This window comes from Cygnus atratus, chromosome 12 (genome assembly GCF_013377495.2).
Source record: "Cygnus atratus isolate AKBS03 ecotype Queensland, Australia chromosome 12, CAtr_DNAZoo_HiC_assembly, whole genome shotgun sequence".
NCBI lineage: Eukaryota > Metazoa > Chordata > Aves > Anseriformes > Anatidae > Cygnus > Cygnus atratus.
In genome coordinates, this window is record NC_066373.1 from 11613996 (window position 1) to 11631955 (window position 17960).

At 48.2% G+C, this 17960-nt stretch overlaps 1 protein-coding gene across 4 annotated transcripts; it reads left to right on the forward strand.

The window, feature by feature from the left end:
- Positions 1-3168: 3168 nt before the first annotated feature.
- GFOD2 (glucose-fructose oxidoreductase domain containing 2) lies at positions 3169-17340 on the forward strand. Of its 4 annotated transcripts, XM_035543293.2 has the most exons (3): positions 3169-3289; positions 7537-7880; positions 15074-17340. In XM_035543293.2, exons 2-3 carry the CDS (start codon positions 7622-7624, stop codon positions 15970-15972), a joined length of 1158 nt encoding a protein of 385 aa, XP_035399186.1. In that variant the 5' UTR covers positions 3169-3289; positions 7537-7621; the 3' UTR covers positions 15973-17340. The 4 variants fall into 4 exon arrangements, with proteins under 4 accessions (XP_035399186.1, XP_035399188.1, XP_035399187.1 ...); XM_035543295.2 differs by lacking the exons at positions 3169-3289; positions 7537-7880 and adding an exon at positions 8462-8605 and having other exon boundaries at positions 15074-17327; XM_035543294.2 differs by lacking the exons at positions 3169-3289; positions 7537-7880 and adding an exon at positions 14097-14226 and having other exon boundaries at positions 15074-17327.
- Positions 17341-17960: the final 620 nt, after the last annotated feature.

Below are 17960 nucleotides of genomic sequence, written 5' to 3' on the forward strand. Positions count from 1 at the left end.
CTGCTTTCCCTCTGGGGGCTGACATAACCCAGAGTCTGTGCTTGCACTGGAAAGGACTTGAACTGGACAGGACAACTGGAAAAGGTTCATAATTCAAACAGTTTTTATACAGAAATATTAGAAAACTATGATATTCAGTATTAGACTATTAACTCGTATTAGGTACCTACTCTTGCTACCTTATCTAGCATATAGGGCTTCTTCAAATACATCAGTAGGAAAAGGAAGACTGGGGAACATGTTGGCCCGCTGCTGAATGGGGCGGGTGCCCTGGTGACAAAGGATATGGAGAAGGCAGAATTGCTGAATGCCTTTTTTGCTTCAGTCTTTCCTGCTAAGGTCAGCCCTCAGGAATCTCAGACCCAGGAGACTAGAGAGGAAGTCCAGAGAAAGGTGGACTTTCCCTTGGTCAAAGAGGATCGGTGGTGGAACAGCCCATCCTGGAGGTCACCTCCAAGCATGTGGAGGATAAGAAGGTGATCAGGAATAGTCAGCATGGATTCACCAAAGAGAAGTCATGTTTGGCCACTCTGATATCCTTCTGTGATGAGATGACTGGCTGGGTAGACAAGGGGAGAGCAGTGGATGTGGTCTACCTTGACTTCAGCAAGGCTTTCAACACTGTCTCCCATAACATCCTCATAGACAAGCTCAGGATGTGCGGCCTAGATGAGCGGACGGTGAGGTGGATTGACAATTGGCTGGATGGCAGAGCTCAGAGGGTTGTGCTCAGTGGCGCAGTCTAGTTGGAGGCCTGTAGCTAGCAGTGTGCCCCAGGGGTCAGTACTGGGTCCAGTGTTGTTCAACTTATTCATCAACACCCTGGACGATGGAACGGAGTGCACCCTCAGCAGGTTTGCTGACGACACAAAGCTGGGAGGAGTGGCTGATACCCCAGGGGCTGTGCTGCCATTCAGAGGGACCTGGAGGGGCTGGAGGGTTGGGCCGAGAGAAACCTCATCGTGGCACTCTGAAAGGTGCTTGATACTCCACTCCAACCAATCTGCCTGTGGGAGTTGTCAAGGGCCAAGCAGAGGGCCAGTCTTTAATGGCAACGACAGTAACGTCCGCTCCAGTGTCCACCAGCATCTTGCATTGACTGGAGAGTGGGTGCTCAGAATTATTCCAAAGGGTAACAGTAAGCGTTGGCCGATGCTGGGCTATGTTGGCAGCCCAAAACACCTCGGGGAACCCGGATGACCCGAATCCTGCTGCTCCCCTGATAGCATCCACAGCCTTTGGTACTACTGCTCGGAAAAGAATCAATTGAGCAATTCTAGTTCCTGTTGGTATTGACAGTGGTGGAGACGGTGTCCGAGCCATAGCTTGGATTTGTCCATTATAGTCGGCATCAATTATCCCCGGCAAAACAAACAATCCGGTCAAAGTTGTACTCGATCGTCCTAGCAGCAATGCACTACAGCCGTCCCCAATCGGTCCTTTGACGTTCAATGGAATTTTATGAACGTGAGCACCCCGCAAGGTGGCGTCTGTTACTGTGGAGACATCCACTCCGGGGCTCCCTCTGCTTCTGGCTGAGAGGCTGTCCAGCGGGGCAGCTGGTGGCGCTGGACCCTGTGTTAGCATTGCACTTGGAGCCCCACCTGGTGGGAGGTTGCCCCTCTGACCGGGGGCCGTGGGTGCTGGTGTCCCCGCGCTCCTCCTCCCGTTTCCACGCTGTGGCCCCGCGTCGTGTTGAGAGCGGCACTGCCTCGCCCAGGGGCCTCCCCTCCCACACCCGGGACACGAAGTGGTCGGGACTGGATCCCAGGGGCGTGTGGAGACTATGTGGCTCGGGTCTCCACACCGATAGCATTTTTTCTGACCCTGGGGGTCCTGACTGATGGTCAGTGCTGCTGCGAAAGCGGATGCCAGCGATTTGGTGTGATGTTCCATAGAGCCCACTCGGTTACACGCCTCTATCATCTGAACTAGTGTTGCATTCACGTGCAGAGCCTGTAGCACCTTTCTTCAGTCGGTGTTTGCGTTTTCCACCGCTAGCCTTTGTAGCAAGGCATCTTCTGCTTCCCGATTGTCAATCTGCTTATCTAGCGCATTGCGAAGCTGATCAATAAACCGCATGTATGGCTCAGACACCCCTTGCTGGACCTTTGTAAAGGGCTGCGCGGGCTCCCCGGTCTCTGGGATTGTTAACATTGCCTGGAGGGCCAGGGTCGCGGTCAGCCGGAGGACGCCTGGATCTAAATTCACCTGAAGGCGCGGATCCGCCATCGGGTCTGTACCCATCAGTTGAGGTATATCCACTCCGCAAAGCGGATCCCCCGGCTGCCTTTCTAAATTTCGGAGCGCTGCGTGTTTGCACAACTCTCTCCATTTCTGTTCCCATAACAACTTTTGTGTCGGAGTTAATACCATCGTCGCCACTTGTCAAATGGGGTTTAAAGCTGTCCCGTCATGACATTCTCCAGCAGGAACTGCGTAAACGGGGCCGATAACCCATAAGCAGTCACCATCTTACGTAGCTCCTTAATAAGGTCCCACTAGAAGGGGTGCCAGTCGTTTTGCCCACGATCCCGAACTTGGACTGGAAAATCGAGCCCTGCGCCACCCCTCCCTTTATTGCTTCTCTTTGAAGTTGTTTCCAACGATCTCGGGGGTCAAAGGGAATGTGGCTGACGGCCGCTGAGACACTGCGCCCCCCGCTCCCGGGTCTGTCAGGTTTGCTGCCTCCAGCGGTCTGCAGTCACCGCTTTTTTTTTTTTTTCACCCGCCTGCGCAGCCTGAGCGGCCGCTGTCGCTCAAGGGGACGAGCTTCGGTGATGAAACTGCCCGCCTGACGGGTGAGGGGAGAGCAGCGGATGATGTCTGCCTGGCCTTCAGTACGGCCAGGGAATACAAATATACATAGCTCTCTTGCCTCACAAACCCCTTGACTCTCCTCGCCCGCTATCAGCCCCCAGGCCTGGCCGGGCGGGTCGCAGCCTCGCTGCCTTCACCCCGGCCCGGCCTGTGCCCGCCCAGCCTCCAATCCGGCCGCCGCGCCGCCCTCCAACTGGCTGCTGGCGCTGCCCGTCAGCAGAAGACCCGCCCCTCTCTCGCGTCCCGCCTCGCGATTGGCCGCGCCTCCCTCAGCCGCCGAAGGCGCTCGGGGCGCCGCCATTTCAAGAGCCCGTGCCCGCCCCAGCTCCCGAGCAGGCGGCGGGGCCGGGCAGGGCGTCGCCGCGCCGGGAGCGAGCAGCCGCCGCCGCGGGAGCGTGCCCGGTGCCGGGATGCGCGGGGCGGAGGCGGGGCGGTGGCGGCGGGCCCCTCGGCGTCCCTCCGGCGGCAGGTAAGGGCGGGGGGGGGGCCGCCGGGGCTGCCCGGGGGCTGGGAGCCGCGGTGCCGCCCGCCGCTGCCCCCGTGGGCTCGGGTCCCGCGGGGACCGTCGCGTTTTCCGTGGTGCCGAGCCCCGGGAGCGCTGGTGGGTGCGTGTCCCGGAGCCCCCAGCTCCGTCCTGCGGCTCGGGGCCGGGGCCTGGGGCACACCGTGGGGTTCCGCGAGGAACGGGGACGGTTGGCGGCGTGGAGCGGCGCACAGCGGCGAGGTCGGATCTGAGAGCTTTAAGCGCCTCTGTCTGCAAAATTAAGTTCGGGGTGATGTCACAGGCGTGGCTTGCTTCATCTCTCTGAGGAACAGAAAGGTTTGGGTCTCCTGACGCTTGTTTCAGGCTGGTTGTCGCTTGTTTCCACGGAAGGGTTCTCAGTAGAGCGTTCCCCTGTTTGATGACTGGAGATACTGGTGTGCGATGGCTTTCCTTTTCAGAAAGATTGGCTTATAAAAGCTTTTCACGATTTTTTTTTTCACGATCAGGCTCATGAGAAGCTTTTAGACTTGCTGTAACCTGGCGTAAATGGCACCCAGCTTCTGGCTGGAGCCCTGAGGGCGCGGAAGCAGGCGCTGCCCTCAGAGTCAGGCCTCTCTTTCCTGCGGCCAGGAATGTCGCGACGCGCTCGAGTTGCAGCCTGCTGTCAGGGGGGGACCGTTTCACCTCCTGGGGACACCCGGCCCCACGTGCTGCTGCGACTCCGCGTGCCCAGAGCTCAGTGAGACCCTCAGAGAGAGCGCTCTGACTTTCCAGGCCTCCAGTCGGCACGTGCTGGCCTCCACTCCAAATCGTGTTTGCAGAACAGTCAAACTACAGAGGGAGACCATTGCGTTTTCCGTCTCCAAAGAGCACGGCAAGAACATGCTGGCCACGAGCCTGAGGAGGAGTGTGCAAAGAACAGGATGAGGATGTGCTGAAGCCCCTCTCCCTCTCGTGCTCTGCTAGCTCTGCTGCTTACTGCACTTGGTGCGACCTGTGCATATTTCACAACCCTTGAGGCATGCCTTGAGCTTGTCTGGCCTCCCTTTGACTCCTCATAAATGGTTAATCATGGCTTTATTACCATCTGTGACATCCTGCAGCGATGTCTTTTTCGGATTGAGGAATCTTTGCTTGCCTAGGTCTCCCTTGCATAGAAGATGTTGCATGCTTCTTGTTGCCTTTTTCTGAGTCTTTTTCAGCTCTGCTTTCTTTCCTCTTGGATGAGAAGTGTCAGAGTTATGCAGTGTTTCCAACAAAGGTACCATGGGGACTTCTGCAGGGTGACAGCATTGTTCTCCTGGGGCTTCTGTGCGTTCTTAGCAGACTTAATGACAGCTGCCTCTTATGGCAGCAGTGGCCTCATCCTGACGCACTGGGGTTTGGATTGCTTCCCCACGGTGGCCTCAGCTGGAGTGCCTCACCCACGGGCTGTCAATGCATCTGTAAGGTGTGTGTGTGCGGGGTGCATATCCCTTGTCAAAAGCTTCTGGAGAACGTCCTGTTGTGGTTCTTTCAGCGTGTATTCTAGCTCTGCCTGCACTGCATTCTGCGTGCATTGCTGTGACTTGTCCTGCATGAGGACAGTGTTTTCACTGCCCGTCGGTACCCACGTTGATCCCACTGTGCCCGTCCCAGCAAACCAGCACTGTCCAGCTGGTGAAAGATGAGAGAGGTGGTAAGAGACTGCAGGTGGCTCTTCAGCGAGGGAAGAGAAGCAAGCCCTCTGGTCAGTGCCACACATGCTTGGGGGGTGGTCTCAAGCTCTGTTAGGTCCTACGGCTGTGCAAGCCACGTTTTCATGTGCTGGGAGTGTGGCTGCATTGCGACAAGTCATTGCTGAGGCTGGGTTTGCCAGACCTTGATGACACCGGGCTTTTGCTGTGGTACTAGTGGTGAGCAGGTGTCCTTGTCTTGTACCATCAAGAGCTGGTCTCCGTGGAAGTAGAACACTGGGATTTATGGTTTTGTGCCAGTATCTGTTAGCAACAGTGATGCAGCAGCGCGTTTTGGGAATATGAATTTTCCGAAATGTGAAAATGAATTCTACCTCCCTGAGATTTTTAAGAGGTAGTTGGATGGGAAACAGAAAAAAATGAAGCTTAGAATGACTTATGGAAATCAGTTTATCTGTTGGGCATGTTAAGTGCTGCAATGTGCTCTTAATAGCATTCTCAAAGATTTCATACTTTTCTAAAGTCTTGCCATGCTGTGTAAATTTGACATTGCTGAGCATGTCTGTATGACCTGGTGCAAGCATGCACGTACCTTGTCTGTGTTCCACATCGTTCAGCTTATGTCTGTTCGAAAGAATATGGTGTTCTTCACTGCGGGTGGTTTTTCTTCTAGCCTGTAAACCCCCAAACCTATATGTGGGGGGCTTCAACATGTATCTTTGCATTTTGTCCAGTGGCAGGATTTTATTCTTCTTCACATTATTTATAGAAGCCATATTTCCTGTCAGTACATTACCATTTCATGCAGAATAATAAATATTGTCTAGATCCTCTTGGGTCCATCCTTATTTGTGTGTGCACCTCTAAATGTCGAATAAAAGGGAGTTAATTCAAATGACAGCCAATGACTGTACTACAAACCTAACATCACACTGAACAAGGAAAAACATACGGAATTAATTCAGTAAATATTTCATAAGATGTTCTACAGCATCTGTAAATACTTGTGTTTTACAAAATAAATATTCACAAGTGCTGATATTTCTGCTTCCTGGTTTGGTGTGTACATCACAAGAAGAAATTTAGTAAGGGTTGTGGTTTTGCCATGCTGGTCAGTGCAGGCAGCCTCCAGGTTACCAATATGCCATCAACATACAGAGCATTCGCCCTGTTTGACTTGCATTCGCAGTTTGACTTGCTTGCTAGTGCTTCACAGTGCTGTGTTGGGGTTTGCTTTCACATGTTGTAGCTTATTGAAAGTGTTTTAGGATGGGGAGATGTGTAACCATCTCTTTCACAAACAGATTGCTTGGTTGTTTGGTTTGGTGTTGTTCTCCCCCCCCCCAAGGGCATTAATCTGTTTTTGGTACCTGTTGTTCATACAAAATAGTATTTGCTTTTCCATCATAAGCTTTTACAGAAAGCTGAATTTGTCGTGATTATAAAATCAAGCAAACTTTCCTTAGAAGAAATGGCTCGCCACCGGGCAGCAGGGGTGCAGTAGGTAGGGTTCCCAAAGGCCGTGGTGCAACACGTCGAGGGCCTCGGACATCCTGAAGTTAGCGCCGCGACCATGTGAGGAAATTCAGCCAGATGTGGCCAGTGCAGGCCTGAGGCACACTGGCAAGCAAGGATCAGAAGGGATTTATTTACTGGGAAATACTTGCAAGAACAAAAGGAGTGTGACTTAACCAAATGGTTGTGCGTAGGGAATACGATGACTGTGTGCAACAACCTGTGTTCCTGGAGGTTAAATGTCATGGGCAGAGGGAGATATTTTTAACTGGTCCTGAGTTAAATAAAACTTCTGAGTTTTAATTACTTGAAGTGGACACAGATGAGTCCCCTTTTCCTTTCTGAAGCAGCCTTCTGGATGTTTGAACACAGCCATCGTGGCTGTTAGCCTTCTCATCTCCACGCTCCATGAGCTCAGTGAACACAAGCTTTCCACACAGGACATGTTTTCTAGACTTTCTCTGTAGTGGCTTCACTACTTGCCATAAGTTTGTTAAGCTCCAAATAGCTGCTTTCAGTTTGTATATTTAGGTAGGAAGAAAGACGTATGCGCCCACAAGCTTGCTATGTTTTTCCACCAGTATTGGTTGGTCTAACAGAAAATATTACCTCTTCTCACAACCCTTTATCTTGTTTAGAGGCTTGCGTCATCACGACCACAGCAGTGCTGACGTGATAGCCTGCATGTGCTGTCCCCTTGATGCTTCCATTACTCCCAGTTTGTGCCTCACTGCCTCTGCTTTGTCCCCCTGTGTGCTCCTGTGAGCATTTCCTGCATTTTGAGGCTCGGGAGGACCTAGTGACTTGTCAGGCTGCTTTCTATCCATTCTTCCTGCCTTCTGCAACAGGACTGTTTGGCTTGTCCCTTAAAACTATTTCTCAAGGTTGTTTTTTTTTTTTTTTTTTTTTTTTTCTTCAGAAGAAGAATCTTCGAAAATTTTGAAGGAGATGAAGGATAAATGCTAGCAGTCAGGCTATAGATGCCTTTGACTTCAAAATATGGCTTTTGTTTGTATTGACTTGTAACTTTCCATGTTTTAGGAACTGTGGATGGAGCGGAAAGCTGAGGAGCTGAGCACTTCATCGAAGGCCCACGTGTTGACCCTGATGCTTGAATGAACGCAGAATGGAAATGCTTCCTGGAGTGGGTGTGTTTGGAACTGGCAGCACCGCCCGGGTCCTGGTCCCCTTGCTGCGAGCAGAAGGCTTCTCTATTGAAGCACTCTGGGGAAAGACTGAAGAGGAAGCGAAGCAGCTGGCAGAAGAAATGAATATCTCCTTCTACACGAGTCGGACTGATGATGTCTTGCTGCACCAGGATGTAGATTTGGTTTGCATCAATATCCCTCCACCCCTAACTCGGCAAATTGCTGTGAAAGCTCTAGGTACCGTTTTATTTTTAGAGTTGGATCAAAAATTCATAACTAATTGGCAGATTGAAATTTGAAGCTCAACACGATTCTGGTTGTAGCAAGGTGCAAGTACAGTACTAAAGGTTTTGCTTGGAATTGGTAGCACCAGCTGCAAGAAAGGTTACCTAGTTTTTTTTTTTTTTTTTTAGAACTACTTATAGCATTGAAAATCTTGAATCTATTGGGCTAAAATTTTCCATGTATTCTTCAGACTGAACTTGCAGTGGGGAGATTTTTATTAAAATAAGCTGCTTCAGAAAGCATGCTGAAGTAGAAAAATGTTTTCTTCCCATTTGGGGAAGAAAAAAAACAACCTTGTTGTTTAATTCATTTCAGATCTTCCCATGCCTTGGAATGGGAACCTGAAATTTGTTTTGGGGAGAGGGGGAAGGGAGGGGAGATTTTCAGCTCTGCTTGTTGTTCCTCCACAGAAGCAAACTTGAAAGTTAAAAGCCCTTGAATAAGAAATGTGCGTACACGCTCAGTAGAATTGTGTGAGTCAAGACCCAAATCCTCTGCGGATGCTGTTTTCAGCAAGTGTGCCGTGCCCCTTGCCACTGCTTGGTGATACCTTTTCTCAGTGTCTGTAACAGGCTGCTATGGTCCCAGGTGCAGACTTGCTGGAGGAATCCTTCACCTGGCGGGGAGGAGAGGGTAGGTGACAGCTGGGGACAGCAGGAGGCATCCAGCGAGGTGAGGTGAGCTGGGCGAAAGCGTCTGGGAGAGAAGGGAGAACTGGGCTGGGCAGGGAGGCAGGAGGCAGCCGCCCGGGCACCCCGGCGTTCCCTGGTTCTCCAGGGCATGGCTTTGTAGTGCTAATGTTCCTTCACCTCGCACAGCATGGGGGTGCGTTTGTGTGTAATTCTGCAAATAACAAGCGTGAGATTTTTATTGTGTTTACAGCAGATCCACATGAGATAATTTTAGGATGGGTAATATCTCTAACCATGGGAGCGAGGGTGGTTTGTTGTTCTTAGCCTCTTTGCTCTGCAGTAATTTGTTTTGGAAGTAAACAGCTCCTTACACATTTGCAATGCCATAATGCTGCTTAGATATGCAGAGAGAGATTTTAGGGTTTTTTATGTTGTTAGCTTTCTTTCTTTTCAAAGAACTACTGTTCTCTGAATTTAAAGTATTTTACTTTCTGAACATTTGAACTGTAAGTTAGAATTTATCTTTAAATATGCTAGAAATTCCTTTAAATGGTAGTAAGTATTTCAGTAGTTCTCTTGGCTCTTGATGGTCAAGCATGAAGTGTGCTGAAAGGAGACGATTGCACCTTCTCTGGTGGATTATTAACTAAAATGAATAGAGTGTTTCTTTGAAAGCTGACACTGAACAGTGGAGGCAAGGTGGTTAAGGCCGCTGCAGAAGTACAGAGGTGATGCGTATGCTTGACTGCAAGACAAGTATAGATAAGTTGGAAAGTTGAAAAAGCTAGGGAAGTCAATGGATGAAGTTGTCAAGGGCTATTTATTCTTCACTTCTGATTCCCAAAATATTCTGATCTGCAAAGTGATGCAGGCAGCTCAGACCAGTATGATTCTGGTCAAGTCTTTCAGCTTTCTAGGTAGGTTAGTCACAACAGTATTTGTATATCTGCTACCAAGTATGTTGTGGCATATCTGAAGCCAATGTTGGATAGCTTGCTATAATTCAGTGTTCTGGAGGAACAAAAAATGAGGGTAGGGCAGGTGGCAAATGTGTTTTCTCTGAACATTCAGATTGATACAATGATACTTGTAATTGGAAAATTCTTGGCTGCGAATTGTTTATGACAATAGATTTATAATAGATAATAAACATTAGACATGTTTATGAAAATAGATTAATAGATTGATGTTTTACTAGCTGAGACTGGGCTTTGGGAGAGATTAGATGTGGTAGGGTGGTAAGTCTTCTTCAAAAGAAGAAAAGAATGTACACTTTCATTACTTATTTGTATACTTTTATTTATAATTTTAAAATGTGCTTAGTTTTTTAGTACTGGAAGAAAGGAGAGGGAGAGATCCAGTGTTTCCTGCCTGTGCTATTTGTTTGCTTAAGTTCCTTACTGACAGACATCCATAAAGAAGCCTAGGTACAGCCTTGGCATGAGGGAGATGAAGTTGTAACACTGGATTGAGTTCATGAACCAGACATAACAGATCAAAGCCTAGAGCATAATTCAAATTAAGATGAGTGTAATCTTAGGGTTTATCTCAGTAACAGGTAAAGCAAGAAGCTATTCTAAAATTTGTGCTTCTTTTGATCTCAGAGGAACTAAATTAATTTCACAAAATGCCTGTTTTGTGGTTGATGTCCCACAGCTGAAATGCATCCACCTTTGTGTGAGGTGAGCCCAGTGCCGAGTTACCGGCTGGCTCGGGTTGTAAAGCATGTGACGTGTGCGAGTGAAGCGAAGATTGGGGAGGCAGAGCATTAGAAGTCCTCAGAGGAGGATTTCCTTAAGACTTTAAAGGTAATGCTGCTGCACGTACTGAGCCCAGCCTTCAAACAGATGTCTTGTGGAGTGGTAACAGAGGAACTTTTTATTTGTCCAAGGAATCTTTCCAAAGTAGCTTGTTTGGCCCCCTGATTTTGTGGAGTTCCTACAAATTACAGCATGTATATGTTAATTGTGCAAGAAAGAGTCAGAAAGGACTCTATCACCGCATTGCGTTGCGACAAATGCAGATTTCCTGTTCTTGAAACAGGCTGAACAAGCGTGCTGTGAGTGCTCTTTGCATATTGTGCTTCCCATGTTTGTAACGAGTAGCATGGAGGTCCTTTCCATCCATATGCAAACAAGACGTGAAATGAAGGAATGCGTTTTGGAATGAGCATTCATTCACTGGGAGGCTCCTGAAGCAAACAGGTTTGAAACAGATGGGTATTTCTGAAGAATCCTCAGACACTCCCAGCTGCTTATGATGGACACGGAGATGATTTGGTATGCTTCAGCATGGCTAGGTATACATCGTCCTAGGTGCAGCCTCAGGTTTCTTACATTATTCAGGGGAATCAAGAGCTGGGGCTTCTGTTCGGTGGAATGGACATACTTACGTAGGCTAAGTAGGTTTAGTGGTTTGAGTCCGTGTTATAATTCATACGGAGAGAGGTGGGGCTGAGGATTTCAGGTGTTTATGGAAGGTGTTGGATGGGCAGTGGTGCATACACCAGCCAGGCAAACAAGCAAGCAAGAAGAGCTGCAAAGCAGTGGCTGTCATAGCGAGACTGCTGTCCCAGCCCAGCCACACTGCAGGGATGCTGCCCTGCATGGGTGCCCCTCCTTGTTGCGTTCACGGGGACACAAAGGGCATCTCAGTGGAGTGGTGGGCCACTGTGTTTACAGTGTCCTTCTCCCGCATTGAATGTGTCAGGCTGCAGCCCCTCCAGGGCTGCCTCTTTAAGGTTTGTGCTTCACTTCTCTCATTTTTAATAAATATTCCCCACCAAGGGGGTGTCCTCCCTCCCTCTTGGCTTGACTGGCACCCTCCCTGCTAGGGGGCCCTGATGTTTCTGTCCCCTGCTCCTGCTTGTGGCTCTGGGCAGCCGTGACCAGGCAGGATGAGTTTTCTATGCTTGTGTTTTATTAATCACAGCTGTAAAATACTTTGAGTATGGCAAGTTTTGGATCTGCTATGGCTAACCAGCTGCTAGAGAAGCAGAGACCCTGCGGCCGATGGACTGTGTGGATCTACCTAGAGATGTAAGATTCCTTTAGGAGACAATACTCCACTTTATTCTGCTGTCCAGAAAGTGTCCCAACTCACCTCGTGTTTTTTTTTTTATTGCTTTCATAGGATGTGAACATGCTCTGAATCAGGTATTTCATTGACTGAAGTCATGATTTGGCGCTGTTAAGCTAGTGAGAGTTAAGATGTAGCTGTACTTGCTACTGGAGGCTGGTTCCGTGCCAGAGCATGAAATGCCTGAAGCATGTCAAATGGTGCCTTTCTTAAAACTGGTGTCCTTATCCGAACATAGAGAGAGAACATTAAAACAAAGATCATCTTTTCAGTGTTTTCACTTGTAACCAAAATGCCAGGGGAAAGGCACAGAGCAACCAACGCCTCTCCTTGTACCCTCTTCAGGGCAGAGCTCCGCACTGCAGTTCTGGAAGATTTTAAAGCCCGAAGCCTGTTTCAGGGTTAGTTATGGTCGTGACAGGGTGAGAGCTTCACGCTGCCTAGGCAGGAGCACTAGGAGCATAGTTCCACGGTCAGCAGTGACATGCAGCAGTGGGACCAAGAAATGCTTTCTGAGGAAGCTTACAGGGCTTGTGGAGGCACGGAGCTGGTAACGCAGGGTGCGTTGGCTGAGAAATGTCTTCCAGGACACAAAGGAGCACTGGATTCATTCAGTGGAGCAGGCTGCCTGCTTCTGGGGAAGGACAAACTAAGATAAGTTTTAGGGAGTAAGACTGACCCTCTAGTGTCCTAGGAGGACTGCAGCGGTGTGCGGTGGCTGTTGCGCTCCTGCAGAGCTCTGAGATGTGCCCGGAGAAGACCTGAAGGCTGCGTTAAGACGGCTGCAATGAGCCTGCGGGCAGCTGAGCCGCCTCTGTCCTCACTCACAGCCTCTGATGTGGGCAAACCCGATCTCTCTTACCACAGCCTGGCTTCCTTCCTCCCAGGCATGCAGCACAGCCCCTTCCAGGGGCTCAGACTCACCTGTGAGCTGCTTCTTTTAGTCTGGGCTCACTTGCTGCTGGGCTGGTGAGCTGGACTAACTCACGAAGGGCTCTGAGGAGCACTCTGGCTGCATGCTGGCTCTGGTTCTCCTAGTTGGTGGGGATCTCAGTGGGAAATTTTGAAGGTGACTTAGGAAGGCGGTGTGGTATAAAGTTCAGGCCAAGACAATTGCCAATTGGCAATTATCATTGTCAAGATAACTGTAGCAAGACAAGGGTTGTAGGTGGCTCTGCAGCAGAAAGCAAGGCATGGCCGTTGCATTGTAGGGGATCTGGTACCCGTCTCCAACGCAGCCCTCGTCCTTGCCATCTCTGTGGGCATGGGAACTGCTGCGGAGCTTCCCACTGAGGGCAGCTGCGGGGATGTCCCGCAGGTGTTACGGTGTCCCTGGGCAGCAGCTTCCCAGCCCGTGCTGGCCTCATGCAGCAGCCGCCAGGCCAATGCATGTGGCCCCACGCGTCTGCCTCCCTCCCACACCTCAGCAGTGCTCAGCGGGCCGTGCTGAGCGATGTCGGGGCACTGCGCTGAGTGCCATCCACGAAAGACATCTGATCTTAGCTCCTCGAGTGGCTCGGTCTGCGCTGGCACAAAGAGCACAGTACTGACACAAAGCCAAGTGAAGAGCAAGAACTGGGAGAAGGACCCTGCCACAAAGGGCGGAGAAGTGAATATTTCAACATTGACTTGGTTGGTTTTGCAGCCTGAGTTGGCTACTGCATTAAATTATGTGCCGGGGTGGGGGGGGGGTGCACGAGGGGGAGGAAGAGCAGCACTGGCAGAGCACTGACTGCAGAGCTGTACCCCTGGCATATGCAGATCGAGAGTCGCTTGCATTGTCCATTTCCTTTGAGAATTACATGATTTGTTTAGGATGCTGTCAAGATCCTCTTACTTTTACTTTTTTCATTTGTATTTTGATGTAACCTGGCTTGAGATGAATGCCATTTAAAATTACAGGGTAACGAGAAGGCAGATAACCCCAGCACTGAAATATCCTAAGAGGAGCTCAGCCAACCCTGGGGAATATTGAACAGAGTGGTGCAGGGACTGGTACAGGACAGTCAGAAGTGGTCCCTGAAACGGGTTTGCTGGTGGGCAGTCAGGAGCATTTGGCAGGCTGAGAGACAGCATCCTCAGGGAGCATGACCCTGCCCTTCTTTGTCCATTAAAGCTTCTGCTGACTTGTTCAGCAGAATTCAGGTGCTTTCTTTGGAAGAGACCACTAAAAATTGTAGTTCTGTTTTTTGAGTGGATTTTGATTTTATTTACTGCAAATACATGTTCAGAGCTTCCTTTCCCATTAGTTGTCCCAGACTGAGCGGGGCAGAGCGATGCATTGCAGGAGCTTGCTGGCCCCTGGACCACTTGGCAGTTCCTGTAAGTCTCGCTTGGTGCAGCCAGGAGGTGGAGTGCTCAGTGCAGCAGCTGCTGCCATGTGGGATCTGGCTTTCCCCATTACACAAGAGTCTGATTTAAACACTTGTGCTGGTGTCATCTCATCCTGCAGATGACAGAAGGAAGGAGCATGGTCCAGGAGGAGCTTTCAGTGAGGCACCTGCTGCCGTGTGTTCCCTGTAAGAAACTGTGGTATGACGACTGAGCTTCAGGTCTGACATCCTGAGTTAATGTCTGGAAACTTCTAGGTATATCCCTAGATACTACATTGAAAAATTCTTTGGAGTATTTTATCAGAACAGGCATATACAGAAAAGTAAAGCCGTGCTGTAAGAAAAGAGTGAGAATGGGGGAAGAGAGAGAGTACCGACAGAACACTGGCTGTAGGCGTTTGGTTGAATCTTCCATTGAGATGCTCTTTTGGATCATCAGTTTACTTATACTTTAAAGTATATAAAATAAAAAGACTATCCACACTGATTCAGGCTGGGCACAAAATAAAGCACATTACTAATAACAAAAACCACCGTAGGTCATCTTGCGAGTGCTGCTCTCACTTGGGTAACTCATGCAGTCACCTTTGCAGTCCAATCATACGTGTAGCTCGTACATGCAGACCAAAATGTTTCGCTTTACAAAACATTATTTCAAATTTTTATATGCTGTACACAGGCCACCAGGTACCTTGTATTTCTATTAATCTATTACAAATAATAAATTCGTAGTGATGATAAAATTCAAAATCAAATCTCCCCTTCACTCACTTCTTCCCTGCAGAGTACATAGATCTCCATGATTTCTTCCCTTCTGGCTGTACAGGCATTCAAATATTTGTATAGCTACAATACTTAACTGGCATAAAAACATGACATGGTTCATCTGTCATGATGTGAAAATGCTCTGTATTTATTTAGAGCTTCTCTCTGTGGGAGTTTGTCAGCTCTGCGACGAAAGCATCATGGAAGTGTTCTTATTTTAGTTCCTGAACCTTTGCCTTTGAAAGCCTGACTCTTAAAAACTCTGCTGATAAACTTTGGGGCCTTGCATCATGTTTTGCTCATGAGTGCTATGTTATTTTTTTTGTTTGTGCTGCAGGAATAGGGAAGAATGTGATCTGTGAGAAAGCTGCTACCTCTGTGGATGCCTTCAGGATGGTCACAGCTGCCAGATACTACCCCAAGCTGATGAGCATCGTAGGCAATGTTCTCCGTTTCTTGCCTGTCTTTGTGAAGATGAAGCAGTTGATAGAAGAACACTATGTGGGCAATGTGATGATCTGTGATGTGCGAGTTTACGGGGGAAGCCTGCTCAGCCACAAGTACAACTGGATCTGTGATGAGCTAATGGGAGGAGGTGGTCTGCATACAATGGGAACATACATTATTGACCTTCTAACCCACCTCATCAACAGGAGAGCAGAGAAAGTCCATGGTTTGCTCAAGACTTTTGTGAAGCAGAACACAGCTATAAGTGGGATCCGCCATGTTACTAGTGATGACTTCTGCTTCTTCCAGATGCTAATGAGTGAGGGTGTCTGTTGTACTGTGACTCTCAACTTCAACATGCCTGGATCATTCATTCATGAAGTCATGGTGGTTGGGTCTGCCGGTCGCCTCATAGCTCGTGGGACAGACTTGTATGGGCAGAAGAACACTGCACTCCAAGAAGAACTATTGTTTACAGACTCTCTGACTGTCAACAAAGGCCTTTTGGACAAGGGGTTTAAAGACATCCCGCTGCTCTACCTAAAAGGAATGGTATACATGGTGCAAGCGTTGCGGAAGTCTTTCCAAGACCAGGAAGATCGTCGGACGTGGGATCATAAACCTGTCTCTATGGCAGCCTCTTTTGAAGACGGTCTGTACATGCAAAGTGTAGTAGAGGCCATCAAAAAATCCAGCAGGTCAGGGGAGTGGGAGGCTGTGGAGGTCATGACCGAGGAGCCAGATGCCAATCAAAACCTTTGCGAGGCACTTCAGAGAAATAACTTATGAACATTCCTGCTTTGGAAAATAGGACAATTGATACTTCAGGCTGTAACCATACAAATCCTCTCTGTTTTTAAGATATGTAGATTCTTATTTAATAATGTTTCTTGTTTTTTCTTTAAACGTGTAAAATATGCCATGTTCTCATAGAAACGGTTCTGATTTAAATTGTTTAGAGTTTTAAATGTTTCCGTTTTTTGTAAACGTATTAAACGTTTGTCTTGGAGACTTAGAAAAACTTGAATTGCCCTTTGCACTTGCAGTAGCTGAAGTGAAGCATGGATCTCTGCCATTGCATGGCTTGGGAATGGGACACAACCCCTCTTGCACAGGTCGCTTGTTTTAACAGGAGATTAAGTAGAGCAAGATCAGGGAGCATCTGTTGTTTAGATGCCTTTGCCTTCTCTTGGAGACTGATTTAGTTTTACTCCTCAGTTGGTAAAATTTTATTAAAGAGTTTAGTGATGTAACACGTCTCTAAACTCATATAGGACAGAGTAGAACAGAATAAAGCTTGTAAAATAAGGATCAGCCTTTGGCTTTCTGCACATGTCAAATGTTTTTCAAAGTAATTTAAGCTGGTATTTTATTTAAATGATGCTATGAATTCCCTGTTGACGGTGTCTCGGCAGTTATGAGGAAAGTCTTTGGGAAGCCTGTGATGTATGTTATTCTTCCATATCTGCAAATGTTTTCTTTCTACTCAAGAGACTGACTACATCCAGCAGTTTTTTTTGCATAAGCTCTGTTTCCATCAGTTGTGTTTACTGCCCGGCACCACCAGGACCATGACTGTGGGGCCACATTCTTATTTCTGCGACTGTTATTAAATGCCTCACAGGCAAGGCACACTTCCACAACCTCACTGGTAATAAAGTGGCAAAACCGTAACCTTCCAGGGATCTGAAGATGGAAGTAAGGAGGTATTGCCTACCTCTTGCAGCTCTTCTGTGTGCTGACTGGGAAATTGTCACACTACACACATGCTGATACCTGAAGAGAATGGGGACTGACTTGTCATGAGCAAGTCTGCTTTGAATCTCAAACACTGGATATTAACTCTCTGGTCCTGCCCACCCTCACACCCTCCTGCAGCTTGTGTCCGGTGGAGATATCTGTTGGCAGATCATGGGTGGAAGTTCATTCCATTTGAGAAATATTTTTCTCCAAAGCAGGTATGTGGAAGGGATAGTCCATTTTTACTACATTTATTTTGTGTACTTGAAAGCTTTTTTAATGTATTATTTCCCACTAAATTGTAACTGTGTATTTATGTATGTTAACATGCAAACCACTGTTTCATAAGCTGGTCCTTCCTGAAAAGAATCTTACTTGTTTTCTACAAAAATAAAAAGTTGTTTGAGGGCATTCTTCAGGCAGCTGTGTGCTTGAGCTTGATTTGGACAAGCTGAAGCCATCACAATAAATGTCAATGAGGGGCTCACAGCTGGGGCTAATTACCTGTTGAGTCATTCCTTACCCCTGTGCTGCCAGCTGAGCAGCCTGGGTGTGATAAAGTAGGAGATAACTCTGTGCTGTCCTTGCCAAGGTAGCTGTCATCCATTTATCACCAAGGGAAAGTAGGTCCTACCAGAAGGTCCATTTTCCACCTCATTGCTCTTTTTTTCAGACTATAGCTGTTGAGTAGCTGATTTTGGAGATACTTCTGTGTATCCTGGGTTTCCCATGTCAACTTTTGTGATTAATGGAGTCTTTATTTTCTGTCTAACTGGTTGCAGGAATTTCTGGAAGATGCAAACTAAGAAGCAAAATCCCCATGGTATGGGTAGAACCATTCTTTAGCCAGTGTGTAAATGAGGTATTTACCTTCAAGGATTTACTTACTTTCAGCACGCTTTAAAATTGACTGATACATCATTTTAAAGGTTAGGAGCTTGGCTGGTTCTGTGCTCTGAACACTCTCATCTCTGCTCTAAGCTGGATGAAGAAAGTGGCACTGTTTTCAGCTATAGCAGGTGGACCACTGAAAGTTC